The sequence below is a fragment of the Stenella coeruleoalba genome (assembly GCF_951394435.1).
Source record: "Stenella coeruleoalba genome assembly, chromosome: 5".
Classification (NCBI taxonomy): Eukaryota; Metazoa; Chordata; class Mammalia; order Artiodactyla; family Delphinidae; genus Stenella; species Stenella coeruleoalba.
In genome coordinates this window covers 57,583,812-57,599,738 of record NC_137150.1, presented here as the reverse complement: position 1 = coordinate 57,599,738, position 15,927 = coordinate 57,583,812, and the positions used below count along the sequence as shown (strand labels likewise).

At 37.3% G+C, this 15,927-nt stretch overlaps 2 protein-coding genes across 4 annotated transcripts in view; one reads left to right on the top strand and one right to left on the bottom strand.

The window, feature by feature from the left end:
- The window catches only part of MRPL47 (mitochondrial ribosomal protein L47), a gene marked incomplete at its 5' end in the record, with an annotated part of 32,999 nt that extends 21,686 nt beyond the window's left edge, over positions 1-11,313 (top strand). For 2 of the 3 annotated variants that reach the window (XM_079922635.1, XM_079922636.1), the window contains one exon: positions 1,571-2,600. In XM_079922635.1, coding sequence (XP_079778761.1) covers positions 1,571-1,694 — 124 coding nt within the window. In that variant the 3' untranslated portion in view covers positions 1,695-2,600. Of the gene's footprint in view, positions 1-1,570; positions 2,601-11,291 lie in introns of those variants that run through there. The other variant, XR_013828520.1, reaches the window with a different exon arrangement.
- Positions 2,466-15,927, bottom strand: part of ACTL6A (actin like 6A) — a 27,342-nt gene continuing 13,880 nt past the window's right edge. Inside the window, exons 6-14 of the mRNA XM_079922634.1 lie at positions 11,808-11,902; positions 11,418-11,524; positions 11,231-11,320; positions 10,009-10,070; positions 9,265-9,379; positions 9,034-9,114; positions 6,972-7,067; positions 4,361-4,447; positions 2,466-2,599 (exon numbers count right to left, since the gene is read on the bottom strand). Of these exons, the coding sequence (XP_079778760.1) occupies positions 2,519-2,599; positions 4,361-4,447; positions 6,972-7,067; positions 9,034-9,114; positions 9,265-9,379; positions 10,009-10,070; positions 11,231-11,320; positions 11,418-11,524; positions 11,808-11,902 (814 nt within the window). The 3' untranslated portion in view covers positions 2,466-2,518. The remainder of the gene's footprint in view (positions 2,600-4,360; positions 4,448-6,971; positions 7,068-9,033; positions 9,115-9,264; positions 9,380-10,008; positions 10,071-11,230; positions 11,321-11,417; positions 11,525-11,807; positions 11,903-15,927) is intronic.

Sequence of the window (15,927 nt, the reverse complement as noted above, 5' to 3'; positions counted from 1 at the left end):
TTTGCTGCATAGAATGTGAGCTCACGTTATTGCAGGGCGTGGTGAAATGAAATAAGCAATTGAAGAAATTAACTGCACTGGCTTTTCCTCCTCGCTGTCTCCAAACCTAATGTGCAATTTGATGCTTTTGTCCCTTAGCCTTAATAGGTGAAGCTGTAAATAACGTGACTTTAATGTATGAGAATTTATGAATGCAGTGTCACTTTTACAGGCCTTAAATATATTGTTTTTGAAACTACCTTTAGCCTTACCTTCAGAACATGCAGCATAATCTTCTGAATATTCTTAAGAATAGCAAACCTTTAACATGGGTTTATTTTTTTAAATGGCCAAAATTTAGTTGGAGCAAAGACTGATGAATAGAATGCGTAATCTGATTTCAACTTTGTTTAGTCTTACTTTATACTTAATTTATAAAGTAGCTTATATATTTTGTATATGTATTTTTATCTCTATCCAAATATAACCCTTATCTCAAATTTCTGTGACCTCCCCCATAGCACTGGCATATTGTAGTTATTCAGTACCTTTTTTTTTTAATATAAAGGCCTTTATTTCACCTTCACTCTGGAATGAGTTTTGCTGAATATAGAATTCTTTTTTTAATAAATTTATTTATTTTTGGCTACATTGGGTCTTCATTGCTGCGTGCAGGCTTTCTCTGGTTGCGGCAAACAGGGGCTACTCTTCTTCGTTGCGGTGCACGGGCTTCCTATTGCGGTGGCTTCTCTTGTTGCGAAGCACGGGCTCTAGGTGCACGGGCTTCAGTAGTTGTGGCTCGCAGGCTCTAGAGCACAGGCTCAGTAGTTGTGGCACATGGGCTTTGTTGCTCCGCGGCATGTGGGATCTTCCTGGACCAGGGTTTGAACCCGTGTCCCCCGCATTGGCAGGTTGATTCTTAATCACTGCACCACCAGGAAAGTCCCAGTACCTGTCTCTTAACTGTATTGTTATATTTCAATTTAAGTACAGTAGAGGCTAGGCATCCATGAATTTATCATTTGCAATTTTGATAATTCCAAAGTGACCTTGTAAGTCAACATAATTTAGCTGAGGCACAAAGGCCTAATGCCCTGGGATGCTGATAGGTAGAGGCAAACCCAGAGTGGCTAGCCCAGCTAGCACTAAGCATCATCTCTTAGCATGGCTTTATTCTCAGTGGTGGGGAAATGATGTTAGACTGAGTGCTATTTGAAATTAGGGAATTCCTAAACACCTCAGGATGTATCTCAGGATGTAAAATATCTAATGTATTCTATAAAACTACATTATTTCTAAAAATAAAGGAGAAAGCCCAGTCTGTTAGAGGCTCACAGGTCTGTTCTTTCTTTCCAGTCAGGAAATAGGAAGGAGAATTGGTGTAGCGTTACAGATGCTTTTGATTTCATGTTTATCTTTGACTTGTGTAGGTTTACAATGATTATTCAAATTTAATAATATACATTACACACCTAATACAGAGACGGGCATGATTGAGGTCTTTAAGTGATTGATTTGGACATATGTTGACAGTACCAAGTAACAGGGAAATAGTTTTGTATAAATTGCTGTTATGCTTTTATTTACCTAGATTGAGAACTGAGAAACAGGCCCGCATCAAAGCAAGGAAGAGAAGTTTAGCAAGCAAGAAAGAAAAGTTTCTTCAGGAAAAGTTTCCACATCTTTCTGAAGCCCAGAAGTCACGTCTTGTCTAAGATAGCTGAACTCTTAATTTACCATTTTGTTTTTCTTGGATTACAATCTGTATACAAAAGTAAATACATATTAAGTGGTTTATAAATAACTTGTGTTTTTAGTCATATGACTGTCGACCGTTTTAAGTGTTATTATGGCATGCTAAATCTGGAAGTGGTCAAAATCAGGTATAAAGTTCAGATTAAATTCCCATTTTATAAATTCTGACATCTAAGCAGACTTTTAATCGCCTGTATCTTAGAGTGGGAAAGTGATATAACTGCTATAGCAAAGGCAATAAGGTAATTTTGGAATTCAGGTAACCTTTTCACTACTATTGTTACTAGATATGAAGGGGCTATGGATTCTACTGTTAATAAACAGTGAGTACTTCCATTCAAAATAATGATAAATATATTTAGTACTTAAAGTGGCAAGTTACAACACAGCAGTCCACAAAAAAAGTATTTCTGGAGTGGCTAGTAATTTTTATTTAATTTTGAAAGCCTAAGGTAAAAAACATAGGCAGTAAGTTTTACTAGTCAATAAAAAGCAATTCTACCATAAACAGAGTTGGAAAGCATTTTACTGAAAGCAAAATATTTAGAGAAAATAGACATTTATACAAAATTATAAAATGCTTGTAATAAGAATAAGTGCATTTCAAGGAAAGCACAAACTTATTTTAATTTACAGAGCCAGTTAAAGCCTTAAAAAATTTAAGTGGAAATTGAAATATGCAAAAATGTATAAACATTCTACAAAAGATGGTTGTTCTTTTCCTGAGTATACTAAAGCTATGAAACGTAAGGTGACAAAGAAGGTAGTTGTTTGGGAACTCTTCTCAAGGGCATTTCCTTTCTACACACTGCTTCCCTCCTTCTTCATATTCTTGTTTGGAAATCCACATCTGCTGAAAGGTGCCCTGTGAAATGGAAGGAAAAAATTACATATGTACCTTTCTATTAGAAAATTGTTTCTTTTAATACCTTCATTATCACAACTCCTAATTTTTGAAGAACTCTTAAACCCCTCCCCAAATAGTACTCAAATTACACCCTTCTGGGCTTCCCTGGTGGCGCAGTGGTTGAGAATCTGCCTGCCAATGCAGGGGACACGGGTTCGAGCCTTGGTCTGGGAAGATCCCACATGCCGTGGAGCAACTAGGCCCGTGAGCCACAATTACTGAGCCTGCGAGTCTGGAGCCTGTGCTCTGCAACAAGAAAGGCCGCGATAGTGAGAGGCCCACGCACTGTGATGAAGAGTGGCCCCCACTTGCCGCAACTAGAGAAAGCCCTCGCACAGAAATGAAGACCCAACACGGCCACAAATAAATAAATAAATAAATAAAATTACAACCTTCTTTTTTCTGCCCTCCTCCAGAACGTGCAAAGACACTATTTAGTCTTGCCCAAGTTTATATAGAATATTAAATCTTTCTATACTGTCATGAGGATTTAGAAAATGCTGGGAAAGGAAGATGAAGAGTTTAGCTATGATGGACTGATTAAGGCAACAACAGAAATTGTTGGAAGGCTTGATCCTAGTACAGCATTGATGAAATGTTCTAGCATTTGATTAATGGTAACGTTTAGAACTCAAACTAGGATAAAGTTTTACAAGTACACAAACGACAGTACACACGCACTATGCAAAATAAACAGAAGGTCAAAGGAGGAAAATGACTAAAGGAGGAAGCAACGTGGACTACATTACTACTAAGACGTGTAAGCAGAAGAAATCCATTCCCTATGATTATTCAAGTGGATTCATATATTGTTTTGTTTCATATCCAGTTTTGAACTAAGATCATTAAAAGACTAGAAACAGAACATAGACCAGAAATATATAAATGGACAGTTACAAACATTTAATAGTTAATAGCTTTTTAAAATGTTTAGCATAAGTACTTAGTGACATTTACTTTGGCTGCTCTGAGGTGAAGGGGAAATCCTCCAAATTTAGGGTGCAGATAAGTACAAGGACTTCCTCCTGATTCACAGTAGGCACCAGTCCAAGCAGCATGCAAACCCCAACACCATGACTTCACCATTTGCCCCAAGAACCAATTCCTGACATACTCTACCTCACCAACAGGCCAGGGAGCAACCAGAACCCAAGAAGGAATGATTTAATTTTTTTTTTTTTTTTTTTGCGGTACGCGGGCCTCTCACTGTTGTGGCCTCTCCCGTTGCGGAGCACAGGCTCCAGACGTGCAGGCTCAGCGGCCATGGCTCACGGGCCCAGCCGCTCCGCGGCACGTGGGATCTTCCCGGACCGGGGCATGAACCCGTGTCCCCTGCATCGGCAGACGGACTCTCAACCACTGTGCCACCAGGGAAGCCCGGAATGATTTAATTTTAAATGTGCTGCAGATAAGTCCTGACCATAGCCAATGGGAGTATTATTAAAAGAGGCGAGGATAAGTTAACAGATGCCCGCCTCTGTGTGAAAGGGGAAACTGTAATTAGGCTGACAATACCCACTAAAAAGGCATTGAGGCATTTTGTCATTTTGGAACATGTAAAACTGGCATCAGGTCCTCTACTAATTTGATAGCTAAAAACTGCAAAGATAAATGATCCATGGGGATTTTTAGTCTTTCTGCTAAATTCAGTATTTCCAGTGATACATTTAAATTAAATAAGAATCTTCAACTATTTTGCAAAGTAGTTTATCTACTAACCAAAGAAGCTAGAATGGAGCCACCGATCCATGAACTAAACCTCCGTTCCACTGTTGTATTATTTGCAATCAGTTTCAACCGCATACTCTAAAATAGAAAGGGAAGAATAAGTATTAGTAGGATCAAATAGAACAAGTGACTCAACTTAGGAAATTCAAGTTATGACCTTTTAGTGGCTCTGGTTCAAGCACTAATTACACATGATTATTTTGTAGTAGCCAGATTAATAGTAGGCATAGGTTGGACTACTGTATAGGATTTTAAAGTACTTTGATTATGTCTTGTAATGTGTAGTTGAATAAGAAAATAAATTATATAAACCTTACAAAACTGCATACTAGACAGCATGGCATTCAGAATTTAATCCTAAAACAGCAAAATAAGTACTTAACACTATAAATCAGGTACTATGCTAAGTGCTTCATATATTATTTCATTTTGTCCAACACCAAGTATAATTATTATCCCAACCTGCTGCCCTTTCTGTAGTGCTCCTCAACTTTCTAACTTACTTTTTTAGGCCTTCAAAATCCCTCCTCTCTTAGTTCATCCCTCAAGGGTTGAATCTTAGTTCAACCCTCCCTATTCCTCCCTGCCCCCATCCAAATCAAAACACAGACATAAGATCTCAGGAAAGTTTATTCACACTGCTTTCTTTCAAGTTAGTGTTTCTGTTCTGCTGGAACACTCTCTCAATAAACATGGTTTTATGGCTCAGCACTATCCCTATCTCACTTCCTGTATGGAGAGATTTTCCCCCTACCTAGGAATTTGCTTCTGGGGATAGTTCTCAAATTGTTGATACTTACCAATTATTCTATATATGAACATACAGTTTGAGTCTTTTTCACAGTGAAATAACTGTGTATGTAGCAGGGGTATGTGGAATGGGAGGGAGGGGTGCTGAGAGCAGGAGGGATGAACACAGGGTTTTGTAGGTGAGGAACTGGTTGATATCTATTACAATGGATTTCATTAAATTTTAATTGCCTCCTAAAAGACAAGGATAGTATCTAACTGGTCTTGACCAGACCTGGGACAGCCCAAGTCTATATTCATTATTCTGGGACTTTTATGAAATCTAATGATTAGTATTATAATTAAGGTAGATGCCAGGTCAGTCTATATCTCCAAGAATGTAAGGAGGTATCAATCTTGTGCCTATATCAATACTTACATAACAAATAACAAATATAAAATATAACAAATATAAAAATAACAAATATAAAAATGTGGCATATGTAAAACAGTCCTTTATATGAGAAACCAAAGGCTATCAAGTACACAAATTCTATAGATTCTGTTAGGGCCTATGTAATCTCTAATAAAGTTTTTTAAAATGTAATATTTATCGCAAAATACCTTACAAAAAACTACTTGATGGAAGTTTAAAAATCTAAAGACTATGACTACTACTCTGTTACTAATGTACCACGTAAACTACCTTCTCCCTAAACCAGGTTCTTCTGTCCTTTTGAAAGTTATCACAGTGCACCAAGGGATGTTTTTAAAACATAAAAGCTCTTTAGTCCTCTGCCAGATTTTATCTTGTAAGTTTGCTATTAATAAGTGACATGACCTGGAACCTATCTCTGTGGGTTGAACTGTATCCTCCAAAGAGGTATGTTGATAATCCCTGGTCGCTGTGAATGTGACCTAATTTAGAAATAGAGTTTCTGCAGATGTAGGGTGGACCCTTAATCCATTACAACTAGAGTTCATTTAAGAGGACATACCCACAAAGGGAGAATGCCACATGTCAACGGGGATAGACACTGAAGTGCTATAACTGCAACCCAAGAAACGCCAAGGATTGCTGGCAAATCATGAGATGCTAGAAAGAGGGAAGGAAAAATTCTCTTCTGTACGTTTCAGAGAGCATGGCCCTAATGACATGTTGATTTCAGACTTCTAGCTTCCAGAACTGAGAGGTAATAAATTTCTGTTGTCTTAAGCCATCCAGTTTGTGGTACTTTGTTACGGCAGCCCTAGGACATAATATACCATCGTGCTCATCTTTCCAGCCATATAGCTCTCCCCACTTCTACACAGACTATAAGCCAACTACTTCAAAATATTGGAATATGCCATCTTCCCTTCATATTCTGCACATGGTATTCCCTCTACCTAGATGTCCTTTCATAAACTGCCAACCAGCTGAACTCCTGTTCATTCAAACAGCTTCTTAATGAGGCTTTCTCTGACACTCCTAGGGAGTTAAGTGCTTTCCCCTCAGTGTTCTTAAGAGGGCCTGGTTGATGACATACTGAACCACTTAGCACATTACAGTTTTTATTTTCTGCATGTCTACTCCTCCTAACTGACTAAGCCCTTGGTGGGAAGGGACTATATTTTCTATCCTTAGTGCCTAACAGACTATAGGTACTTAAGTATGGAATCAATGAATAAAGTGAGATTCAGACAGTACAAGAGTAACTAATAGATGTCATCTAGAAAAATTTGATTAATAAGGGGTATTAACTTTAAGTAATACCATACCAGGCAGACACAAAATACCATCAACCTACTGAAAAACAAACTATATAAAGTTCCACCAGCAGTGAGGATACATATGACTGAAAAATACCACTAAAGAACAAACAAAACTTACCGGGGGTGTTTTCTGAGAGAGTTCTCTATTCAACCTGTCAGTAAAGCTCTGAATTAGCGTGTTTCCTCCTGCCACTATAACGCTGCCATAGAGACCCTGGGATGAAAACAAAAAAATTAGTTCCAAATGTTTCCAACAGTTTTAAATACAACTACAAATAAAACCATGTCTTCCAGTAAAATTTTCCCTTTTTTAATTTTTACTTCTACATAGACCTACTAATTTAATCTAGTGGTTCTCAATCCTGGCTGCATTCAACTCATTAGGGAGCTTTTAAAACACCAATACCTGGGGGCAATTAAATAAAAATCTCTGGGGATGGGGTCCAGGAAAAGTTTTTGTTGGTTTATTTAAAACTCTCCAGATGAGGACTTCCTTGGTGGCGCAGGGTTAAGAATCCACCTGCCAATGCAGGGGACATGGGTTCGAGCCCCGGTCTGGGAAGATTCCACATGCTGTGGAGCAGCTAAACCCGTGCGCCACAACTACTGCAGCCCGTATGCCTGTGCTCCACAACGAGAAGCCTGCGCACCGCAACAAAGAGTAACCCCCTGCTCTCTGCAACTAGAGAAAGCCCACGCGCAGCAACAAAGACCCAACGCAGCCAAAAATAAATAAATTTATAAAAAAAGAAAACTCTCCAGATGATTCTACTGTGCATTAAAATTTAAGAATCACTATCTTAAAGCAATTATTCTACAATCCAATCATAATTTTCTGGCAGATAGCTGCCAGTATTTCATTAGAGGTATATTTCATAATTACATCATCTCAGAATGTACATCTAGAAGTTGCAATGTTTAAAATTAGGCAAGGTTTAATGATGATGGTGGATAATGCATACTCTGACAACAGTCCTGGCCAAAATGACTGCTACCTTTCTCTTCTGCAGAGACGAACTTTTTCAAAATCCACGTGCTGAGGCCTCCCCCGCCAAAAATAAATTCTCAGTAATAAGGAGTATATCTACCTCTAATCTGCATGTATGCATCAGAAAGTTAAACGTCAGCCTGCTTTTTTAGTGGCTAAATTCATATTTTAAAAATTTATTCCAAATGTCTAAATCATCTAACTTTTGAAAGAGAAAATGGAATATAGAAGCATCTCCTCCTCTGCAGTCAACAATAGTTTAAAGGAGAAAACTCAATAAAAAACAAAGTTAGCAATGTCTTACAGTAAATGTACTTCAAATCAACTGCCTTCCCCTTGAGTTTATACTAAAAAATTGCATGCTTACAACCCCATTATCCTAGAAGCAGCACATCCCAGGCAGGTAATTAGTTGAAATAAAGAACATTTTTCATAACTACCTGGAAGTCTTTTTTGAACAACATGATTTTTTATAGACCCTTAGCTATTAGCACAATGCTCTAAGCAAATGCATTAACTCAAAGAAAATCAAGGCAATACGTTGGCTACAAATTAAATCTAGCGTTTAAATAAGATATAATCTATCTAATAATTAGTATGGTATGGAATATGGAGTTAGTCCTTAAAACTTGGCAAGAAATAAACTGATGAAACAAACAGCTTGGAAAAGCACAAAAAATATGAAGTTTATATCTAAACTCCATGTAAAAGTTACATAATTTAAACCTTAAACCACACCTTCCTGAAAAATAAAAAGTAAAACTGTACTAGGTACATTAAAAATCACCAATAATCTGTATCTCGGTATGTCACGTTTTAGGAAATCTCTAGAACAGCGGTGTCCAAAAGAACTTTCTGTGATGATGGAAGTGTTCTACATCTGCACTGTCATAGAGCAGCAACTAGCTACATTTATAATGTGGCTAGTGCAACCGAAGAATTGAAATTTAAATTTCTGTTTATTTTAACTGAATTGCCACATGTGGCCAAAAGCTACCACACTGGACACAGCTCTAGAGTTTTGCATTTTTCCTTTTCTAGTAGAACTTCATTTTTTTACATATTTTTACAAAATGGACTTCAAAGTCAATGGCCAAAGTTGCCAACTTAAATAATGATGGCCATTATAAATAATGGGGCACTAGATTGCCCTAAAAGATACCTTTATGCCATAAATGAGACTGGCACTTACTGGTCTGATATCAATATCGCACATTCCAACACTTGTAGTGACAACATGACTGACGCCCAGCATTGTATTTCCTGATAACCCCTATAACAAAATAGAAATGAGTAGTCACACAGAAGACCTTCAAACAATAAAGCACATCCAAAAAAGCTAAGTCAGTCTTATTTAGGTTTTGTAATTACAAGAGATCTTTAAAGGAAAAACCAGGCTAATTATAAAAATAAGCTTTTATACCTTTACATTGGAAGGGTCAAATAATCCTTCAGGAATCTTTAACCGTTCTGCTCCAAAATCACAGTTGTAGCCATTGGGGAATTCATAATGAACAGTTGGCATCTGTGCGGCTACTCTGAAAACATATCAAACAATATTAAACAAAAGACAAAAACAATCCTCTTCAGAATTATAAACTACTAAGGAATCATCAACTTATAAGAAAGCAGAGGGATATCTTATTTTCTTTTAAAATGTTATTCAGTATTTCTTAACTTTTTACCTTTAGACCAGTTAAGCATATTCTACAATTTTTTAAACTAAACAAATCAATTTCTTTCCTCATTTATGAAGTACACAGTTCAAAAAAAATCTTTTTTTTTAAATTTTTATTTATTTTTGGCTGAGTTGGGTCTTTGTTGCGGTGCGCGGGCTTCTCATTGCAGTGGCTTCTCTTGTTGCAGAGCACGGGCTCTAGGGTGCACAGGCTTAGTTGCTCCACGGCATGTGGGATCTTTCCGGACCAGGGCTCAAACCTGTGTTCCCTGCATTGGCAGGCGGATTCTTAACCACTGTGCCACCAGGGAAGTCCCTACAGTTTTTTTTAAATTGAAGTACAGTTGATTTACAATGTTTTGTTAGTTTCTGGTGTATAGCGAAGTGATTCAGTTATATATTAAGTATACAGTTTTTTTAAAAGATTAGTATGAAGGTTTTAATAAGCTATTAAGTTTTAAGTCTTGTAGAAAAAATAAGAAAACATACTGTTCATCGTAAGTTGAATCTGATACTTGAAGTACTGAGGCTTGAAAATCCTGGATAACACACTATGGATTTTAAAAAAAGGATAAGAAACAAAATTATTGAGATTTGTCTTTGCAGTCTATACTTTTGTAACATTATTTTAAAAACACTTTTCTTAATGAAACTGTACCACATTCCTGGATGGCTAACTCATTTCAAGGGTATAAATCTACCCAGTAAGGACTCTGAGCATCAAGAAACCCAATTCTAAACACTCGCATTATAAGTTAAATTATATAACATTTAAATTACAAACATTATGGAAAAATGATGAGATAAAAAAACAAGTGGGAACCCTTGTACCCCAGTCCTGCATAACAAAATTGGTTTTAGAACACTGTTTTCCCATTTTTAAAATTTTTTTCTTTAAAATTTTTATTGGCTTATAGTTGATTTACTGTTTTTCCCTTTAAGCTTAGAAGCAAGATTTCATTAGCTGAATATATATAAAATGCATATATATTGTATCTTATGGAATTTTTAATGACTGACATAGTATAAAACAGTTAAAAAATTTGCAGTGAAATACATAGGACCTCTGAGCTGCTAAGGAAAAATCCTGTCTAAGGTCTAGGCGCAATTATTAATCATTTTCACAATTTTTCCTTGTACTAAACACCCACAAAAAATCTTTATCCTTAGGTGTAAGAAACTGTCAAATAGGATATATCCCTGCCATAGTAAATGATGACTTTCATATCCTTTTACTGTTAAAAATGAATGTATATTGTGGTGTGAGAGGTTGTTTTACTAACCTCTCCCGTCAGTAAGTCATGTTCAGAGATGGATTTTCAGTAAAGAAAACCTTTTGTTGGCTCCTTGCTGTGAACAGTAACACATTTTTTTACATAGCTGACTCATATTAGGAAAGGGAACGTAACTGAGCCATACCAGCAGGTCTCTATACACTAAAACCATTTTCTTAGTCAAAAAATGTACAGAATAGCATAATGCTTGTTTTTATCCCAAAGCTCCTTTCAGGTCTCACCACAGTAATCCAAGTGAATATAGTTTGTTGAGATATCTGACAAGCATGAAAAGCACCCCCCTACTCCGCCAAAAGCTATTAATTTTGTTTGTAAAATATCATTAAAAATATAAGTTTGAAAATATAAAGTGCTCATACTCTAGTCAAAGACTTACAGCCTATAATGCTTTCGTAAAGAGAATAAGGGTTACTTACGTTACACATGTAATTGTGCCAAGACCTTGTAACCTGTGGCAACTTCTCTTTTCTTTTCCAGTTTGCTGGAGATCCTTCACGAACAGCTTCCTGAGTGTCAAGAGCAAGTGCTAGGTTAACAGAGTTCACGACATGGGGGTGGGGAGTTGGAGGTAAATCCCAGAAATAAAATTCATTCATCACTTACTTTTGATGCAATCATATATGGAGGAATCAGTTCTATATTCATTTCTTGGAAGAGTTCTCTGCACTGCATAGTAATAAAGTCTCCAGCAAGAGGGGATTTTACAATGCCTATGAAACAGATTAAACAAGGCTAAGAAAGCATTCCATCCAAACTCCCTGGGACAAATTTCCTCTGTGTATTTATACATGATTGTTTTCAAGCAGAATTAATGGAACTATCCCTCCAGGCATGAATGAAGCCATGCATCAGTTTTAAATATACACTATATACTAAAGATTAAAAAAAAAACACTTAAAGACATGACTGGGAAACTGATATACTTTGATAGTCCAAGTCATTGCTTTATTTCATGATCTGTGTCCTCTGTGCACCCTGGTTAAATACAGTTACCTTGCTGAAGGACATAGCCATCGTGAACTGGAATTGCAGTGGTATGAGTGGCTCCACTGTCCAAGATAAGCCCAGTAGAACGACCATTAGCAAATCTAGTTTAAAGCATTAAGGAAAAGAAAGTATCAAGGTTTCTAAAATAATGTTTATTGTAAAGGGAAGGTTTTATTAAGGCATTTTTAAAACATGTGCGTTGTGGCTTAAAATGCGTTAAAAAAAAATAAAATAGGGCTTCACTGGTGGCTCAGTGGTTGAGAGTCCACCTGCCGATGCAGGGGACACGGGTTCGTGCCCTGGTCCAGGAGGATCCCACATGCTGCGGAGTGGCTGGGCCCGTGAGCCATGGCCGCTGAGCCTGCGTGTCTGGAGCCTGTGCTCCGCAGCGGGAGAGACCACAACAGTGAGAGGCCCACGTACCGCAAAAAAAATTAAAAAATAAATAAAATAATAAAATAAATACGGGGATGAAAGTTGGCATCAAATAATAACTCTGGTTTCAAAACAAATGAGAACAGGCAGGACTTCCAGAATGGTGGTGTGAGGAAGTCAGAGAAACCTTTATCCCAGAGAGACATCTGTTAAACTGGTGCAAATTAGCACAATTATTCAAAGTCCCTGGCACAGATCAAAGGGCTTACAACAAACTGAGAAGCATTTAACTAAATCTATAGAAACTTGGTAAGAACAGTGGGAGGCTGTGACATTTGAGATAAGAACTAAAACCATTCTCACATAGGATTAAAGAACCATTTCAGCAGTTTGGCAGGTGAGTGGCTGTTATCATCATCTCCCCCAACTCAATAGGAAGAGCTATTCCAGGCAGATTCAACAGCCAGTGAATATCAGCAGACTCCACTTATCCTATTTTCCACAGCTCTGTGCTGCAGAAGGCCTACATCACGTGAACATCCTAAACCAACATTTAGGAGTAGAGCCATTCACTGGATCATCAAATATTTACTGACCATCTATTATGTGCCTAGTGATAGGTCTGGTGCCCAATAAAGGAGGGCAGCAGGGAGGTCATTCTCTCACTAGCACTCCTTAAGCAGAGAAGACACGAAGAGGTGAACCAAAACTGTCTCTGCCCTGAAGGATATCCTGATAAGTGCAGCAGAGATCAATAAAGCTATAAAAAGAACAGTTTGAGATGCCATGGGAGAGTATATAGGAATATAACCGGTCCCTGGGAAATTCAATTGTAAGCTGGGGAGGGGGACATGGGGAAGAGGAGAAACATGCGGGAAGGCGAGGAGGCAAGAGAGCATAGTGAAGAGGTCAGGGAAGTGCAGCATAGTTCAGTGGGGCCTGAAAGGAGAAGAAAGGCAAGGCTGTGGAAGATGATTCTGGCTTAAATCAGCAGACTGGCAATTAACAAAGATGACCAGAGCTGCAGTGTGAAGACTGGGCAAGATAAGAGGAAGGGGTGCACCTAATGCAATGGCAGTGGATAGAGAAATAAATGGATTTGAGGGTTTGGTTTGGGGCCGGGGGAGGCTGGAGAATAGACAGGTCTTGATAACTACAAAATCTGAAGGGTTAATGAGAAAGATTTCTGGTCTAGACAACTGGGAGTAAGATAATACACAAAGGAGAAAGAATAAATTTGATGGGAGAGAAGAATTTTGGATATATTGAGTTTAAAGTGCTTAAACAGATAACTAATAGAAAAAAGTTCTAGTAGACAGCTGGACGTGGGCCTGGAGCTCACAAGAAAGATCTGGGATACAAACATGGATTTGGAATTTGTCAGTGTATAACTGGTATCTGAAGCCAAGGAAATAGATAGTTAAACCAGAAAGAACATGTCAAGAGGGATGAAGGGCTAAGGGCAGAGAACTAAGGCATGGGCAGGAACGATCAGAGGAAAGGGGTCTGAGAATAAATGGCCAGAACGATAGTTTAGTAATTTATCTTTGCTATTACTGGTACTCCATTGATCTCTGGTCATCTATATACATAAACACTAATTTTATCTCTGTTAGTACAAAGTGATACAGTAACACCAGACTAAAAGTATGTAAGCTCTCCTGAAGATGGTAATTATAAAACCTGGACAAATTATTTTAAGTGACCATTATAAGATACTGGAAAGTATTCAAAAGTAGTCAAAACTCAGCCAAAACTTATCTTCATGAAACTGCAACCAGAGGGGGTAAAAACTGCAAGTTTGCAGCTTCCTCACCTAAAAGTGCTTCCCAGCTCCATGGCTATGGTTCAGGAAAGCAGTGATGAAAAATCGCAACTTTACCACCTTGAGTGAACACAGAAAGGAGTTCAGGGGTGGAAGAAAAGCTGGACATTTAAGGTAGAAACTCTGGAAGAAAGAGAACCACAGAAGGGATAAAACCCAAAATCTGAGTATAAAATCTACCCAAATCTCTGGTTGACAACTGAACTATTCAACTGCAGGACTGCAGGGGGACCAACAAAATGCAGAGAACAGAAGGGCAATGCATTCTTGAAAAACAGAGGTGCACCAATGAGTTCTGTGATTTTGCTACCTTTTTAAATCAATGAATTCTCCAACAGCATGCAGCTCTGACAGGAGAAGGCTGAAGCCTGCCTCGCAAATTGAGGTGTCAAGAGGACAGAGCCTGAGGCTGGCAGGTAAGAGCCCAGCTATCAATTAAGTCAGATAAAACAATACTACTCTTCTTACTAATATTTTTGTTTTGGAAAACAGAGTTATCTTTTTCATAAAACTGTTATTTTTGTCGACGTTAATGTGTGTATTTTTGTTATTTTTAATTAAATTAATAAGAAAATGTTAAAAGGAGTCTTAGTTTTAAATTCTCAAACAGTAATATTGATAGTTGTAACCTACAAAAAACAGAAGCTCTGCGTCATCCTCAGTAATTTTTAAAAGTGTAAAGGAATCCCAAGGCCATGGTTAGGAAGTCAAAACAATTTTTAGAATAATACTAAGATGTTATTTGCCCTTTTCACTGTCATTCTCTCATAAATGTACAAGAGAGTTTTTTTTCCAGAGGCTATGTCATGTGTGATACACAACAGACTGAATGTGATATGAGAATCCAACTTCTGCTATTAAGTCCAACGTTAAAGACATTTGAAAAATTGTGAAATGAAGCCACCCTTCTCATTAATATTTTTGGTTTTGGAAAACACAGTTATTTTTTATTAAAATATTTTATTTATATTATCATACAATGGGCTTATTAATTTACTTAAAATAAGCAAATATAATTTTTTTAAGTTTCTGTCTTAATTTCTAATATGGCAAATACTACCAGATATGATCCACATAAATAAAAGCTCTAGGTATAAAAAGTTTGAGAACCTCTGGGCTAGAAGAACACAGTAAAAAACACCAGTCAGCAAAAGCCAGAAGTGTTAGGAATTCTAGAGGACAATCTACTTCCCTTACCAAATAAATTACAAGAGAAAATAAAGGGGAGGGTGGGTACAATCTACAGACCACAAGAGACCTAAGAGACATATCGAACAAAATACAATGCATGATCCCTGTTGCTTGGGTCCTGATTCAAATATACTAAACTGTTTTTTAAAAAAGAAAATAAATTGTGGTTATATCTTTAAAAAAAAAGAGACATATGGTAACATCTTGTACAGATACATGCTTAATGTCTGGGATTTACTTCAAAACCATGGTGGGAGGGGGAGTGCCTGTGGTTATAGCTAATACCACTTAGCTCTGTGTTGAAAGTTGTTGACCCTGGGTGATGGGCACATGGAGGTTCAATATAATATTCTATCTTATTTTGTGTAAGAAATTTTCTATAATAAAAAGTTAAAAAATAAAACAATACCAATTCTGTTTACATACTCCTTGTAAGGAAGCAGCCAAACAGATCTTATGTTCAAATTCAGAATTGCCGTTTTCAAGCTGTGGACTGGGACCAGTTTGCTTACTTTGACTCCGATTCCTGACAGGATTATTATGAAAATTAAATGATATAATGCACACAATGAGTCTGCTAATACTCTCCCTCCTTCCTCTACTCAAAACCTGCAATGGTTCTCTTGAGTCTAAAGTTCACATTTTTAAAATCTAACATGCAAGACTTCTACAGTCTGATCTAAACATATTTTTACAACTTGTTCTGAAGCCGAACATAAATCTTCAACTCTAAAC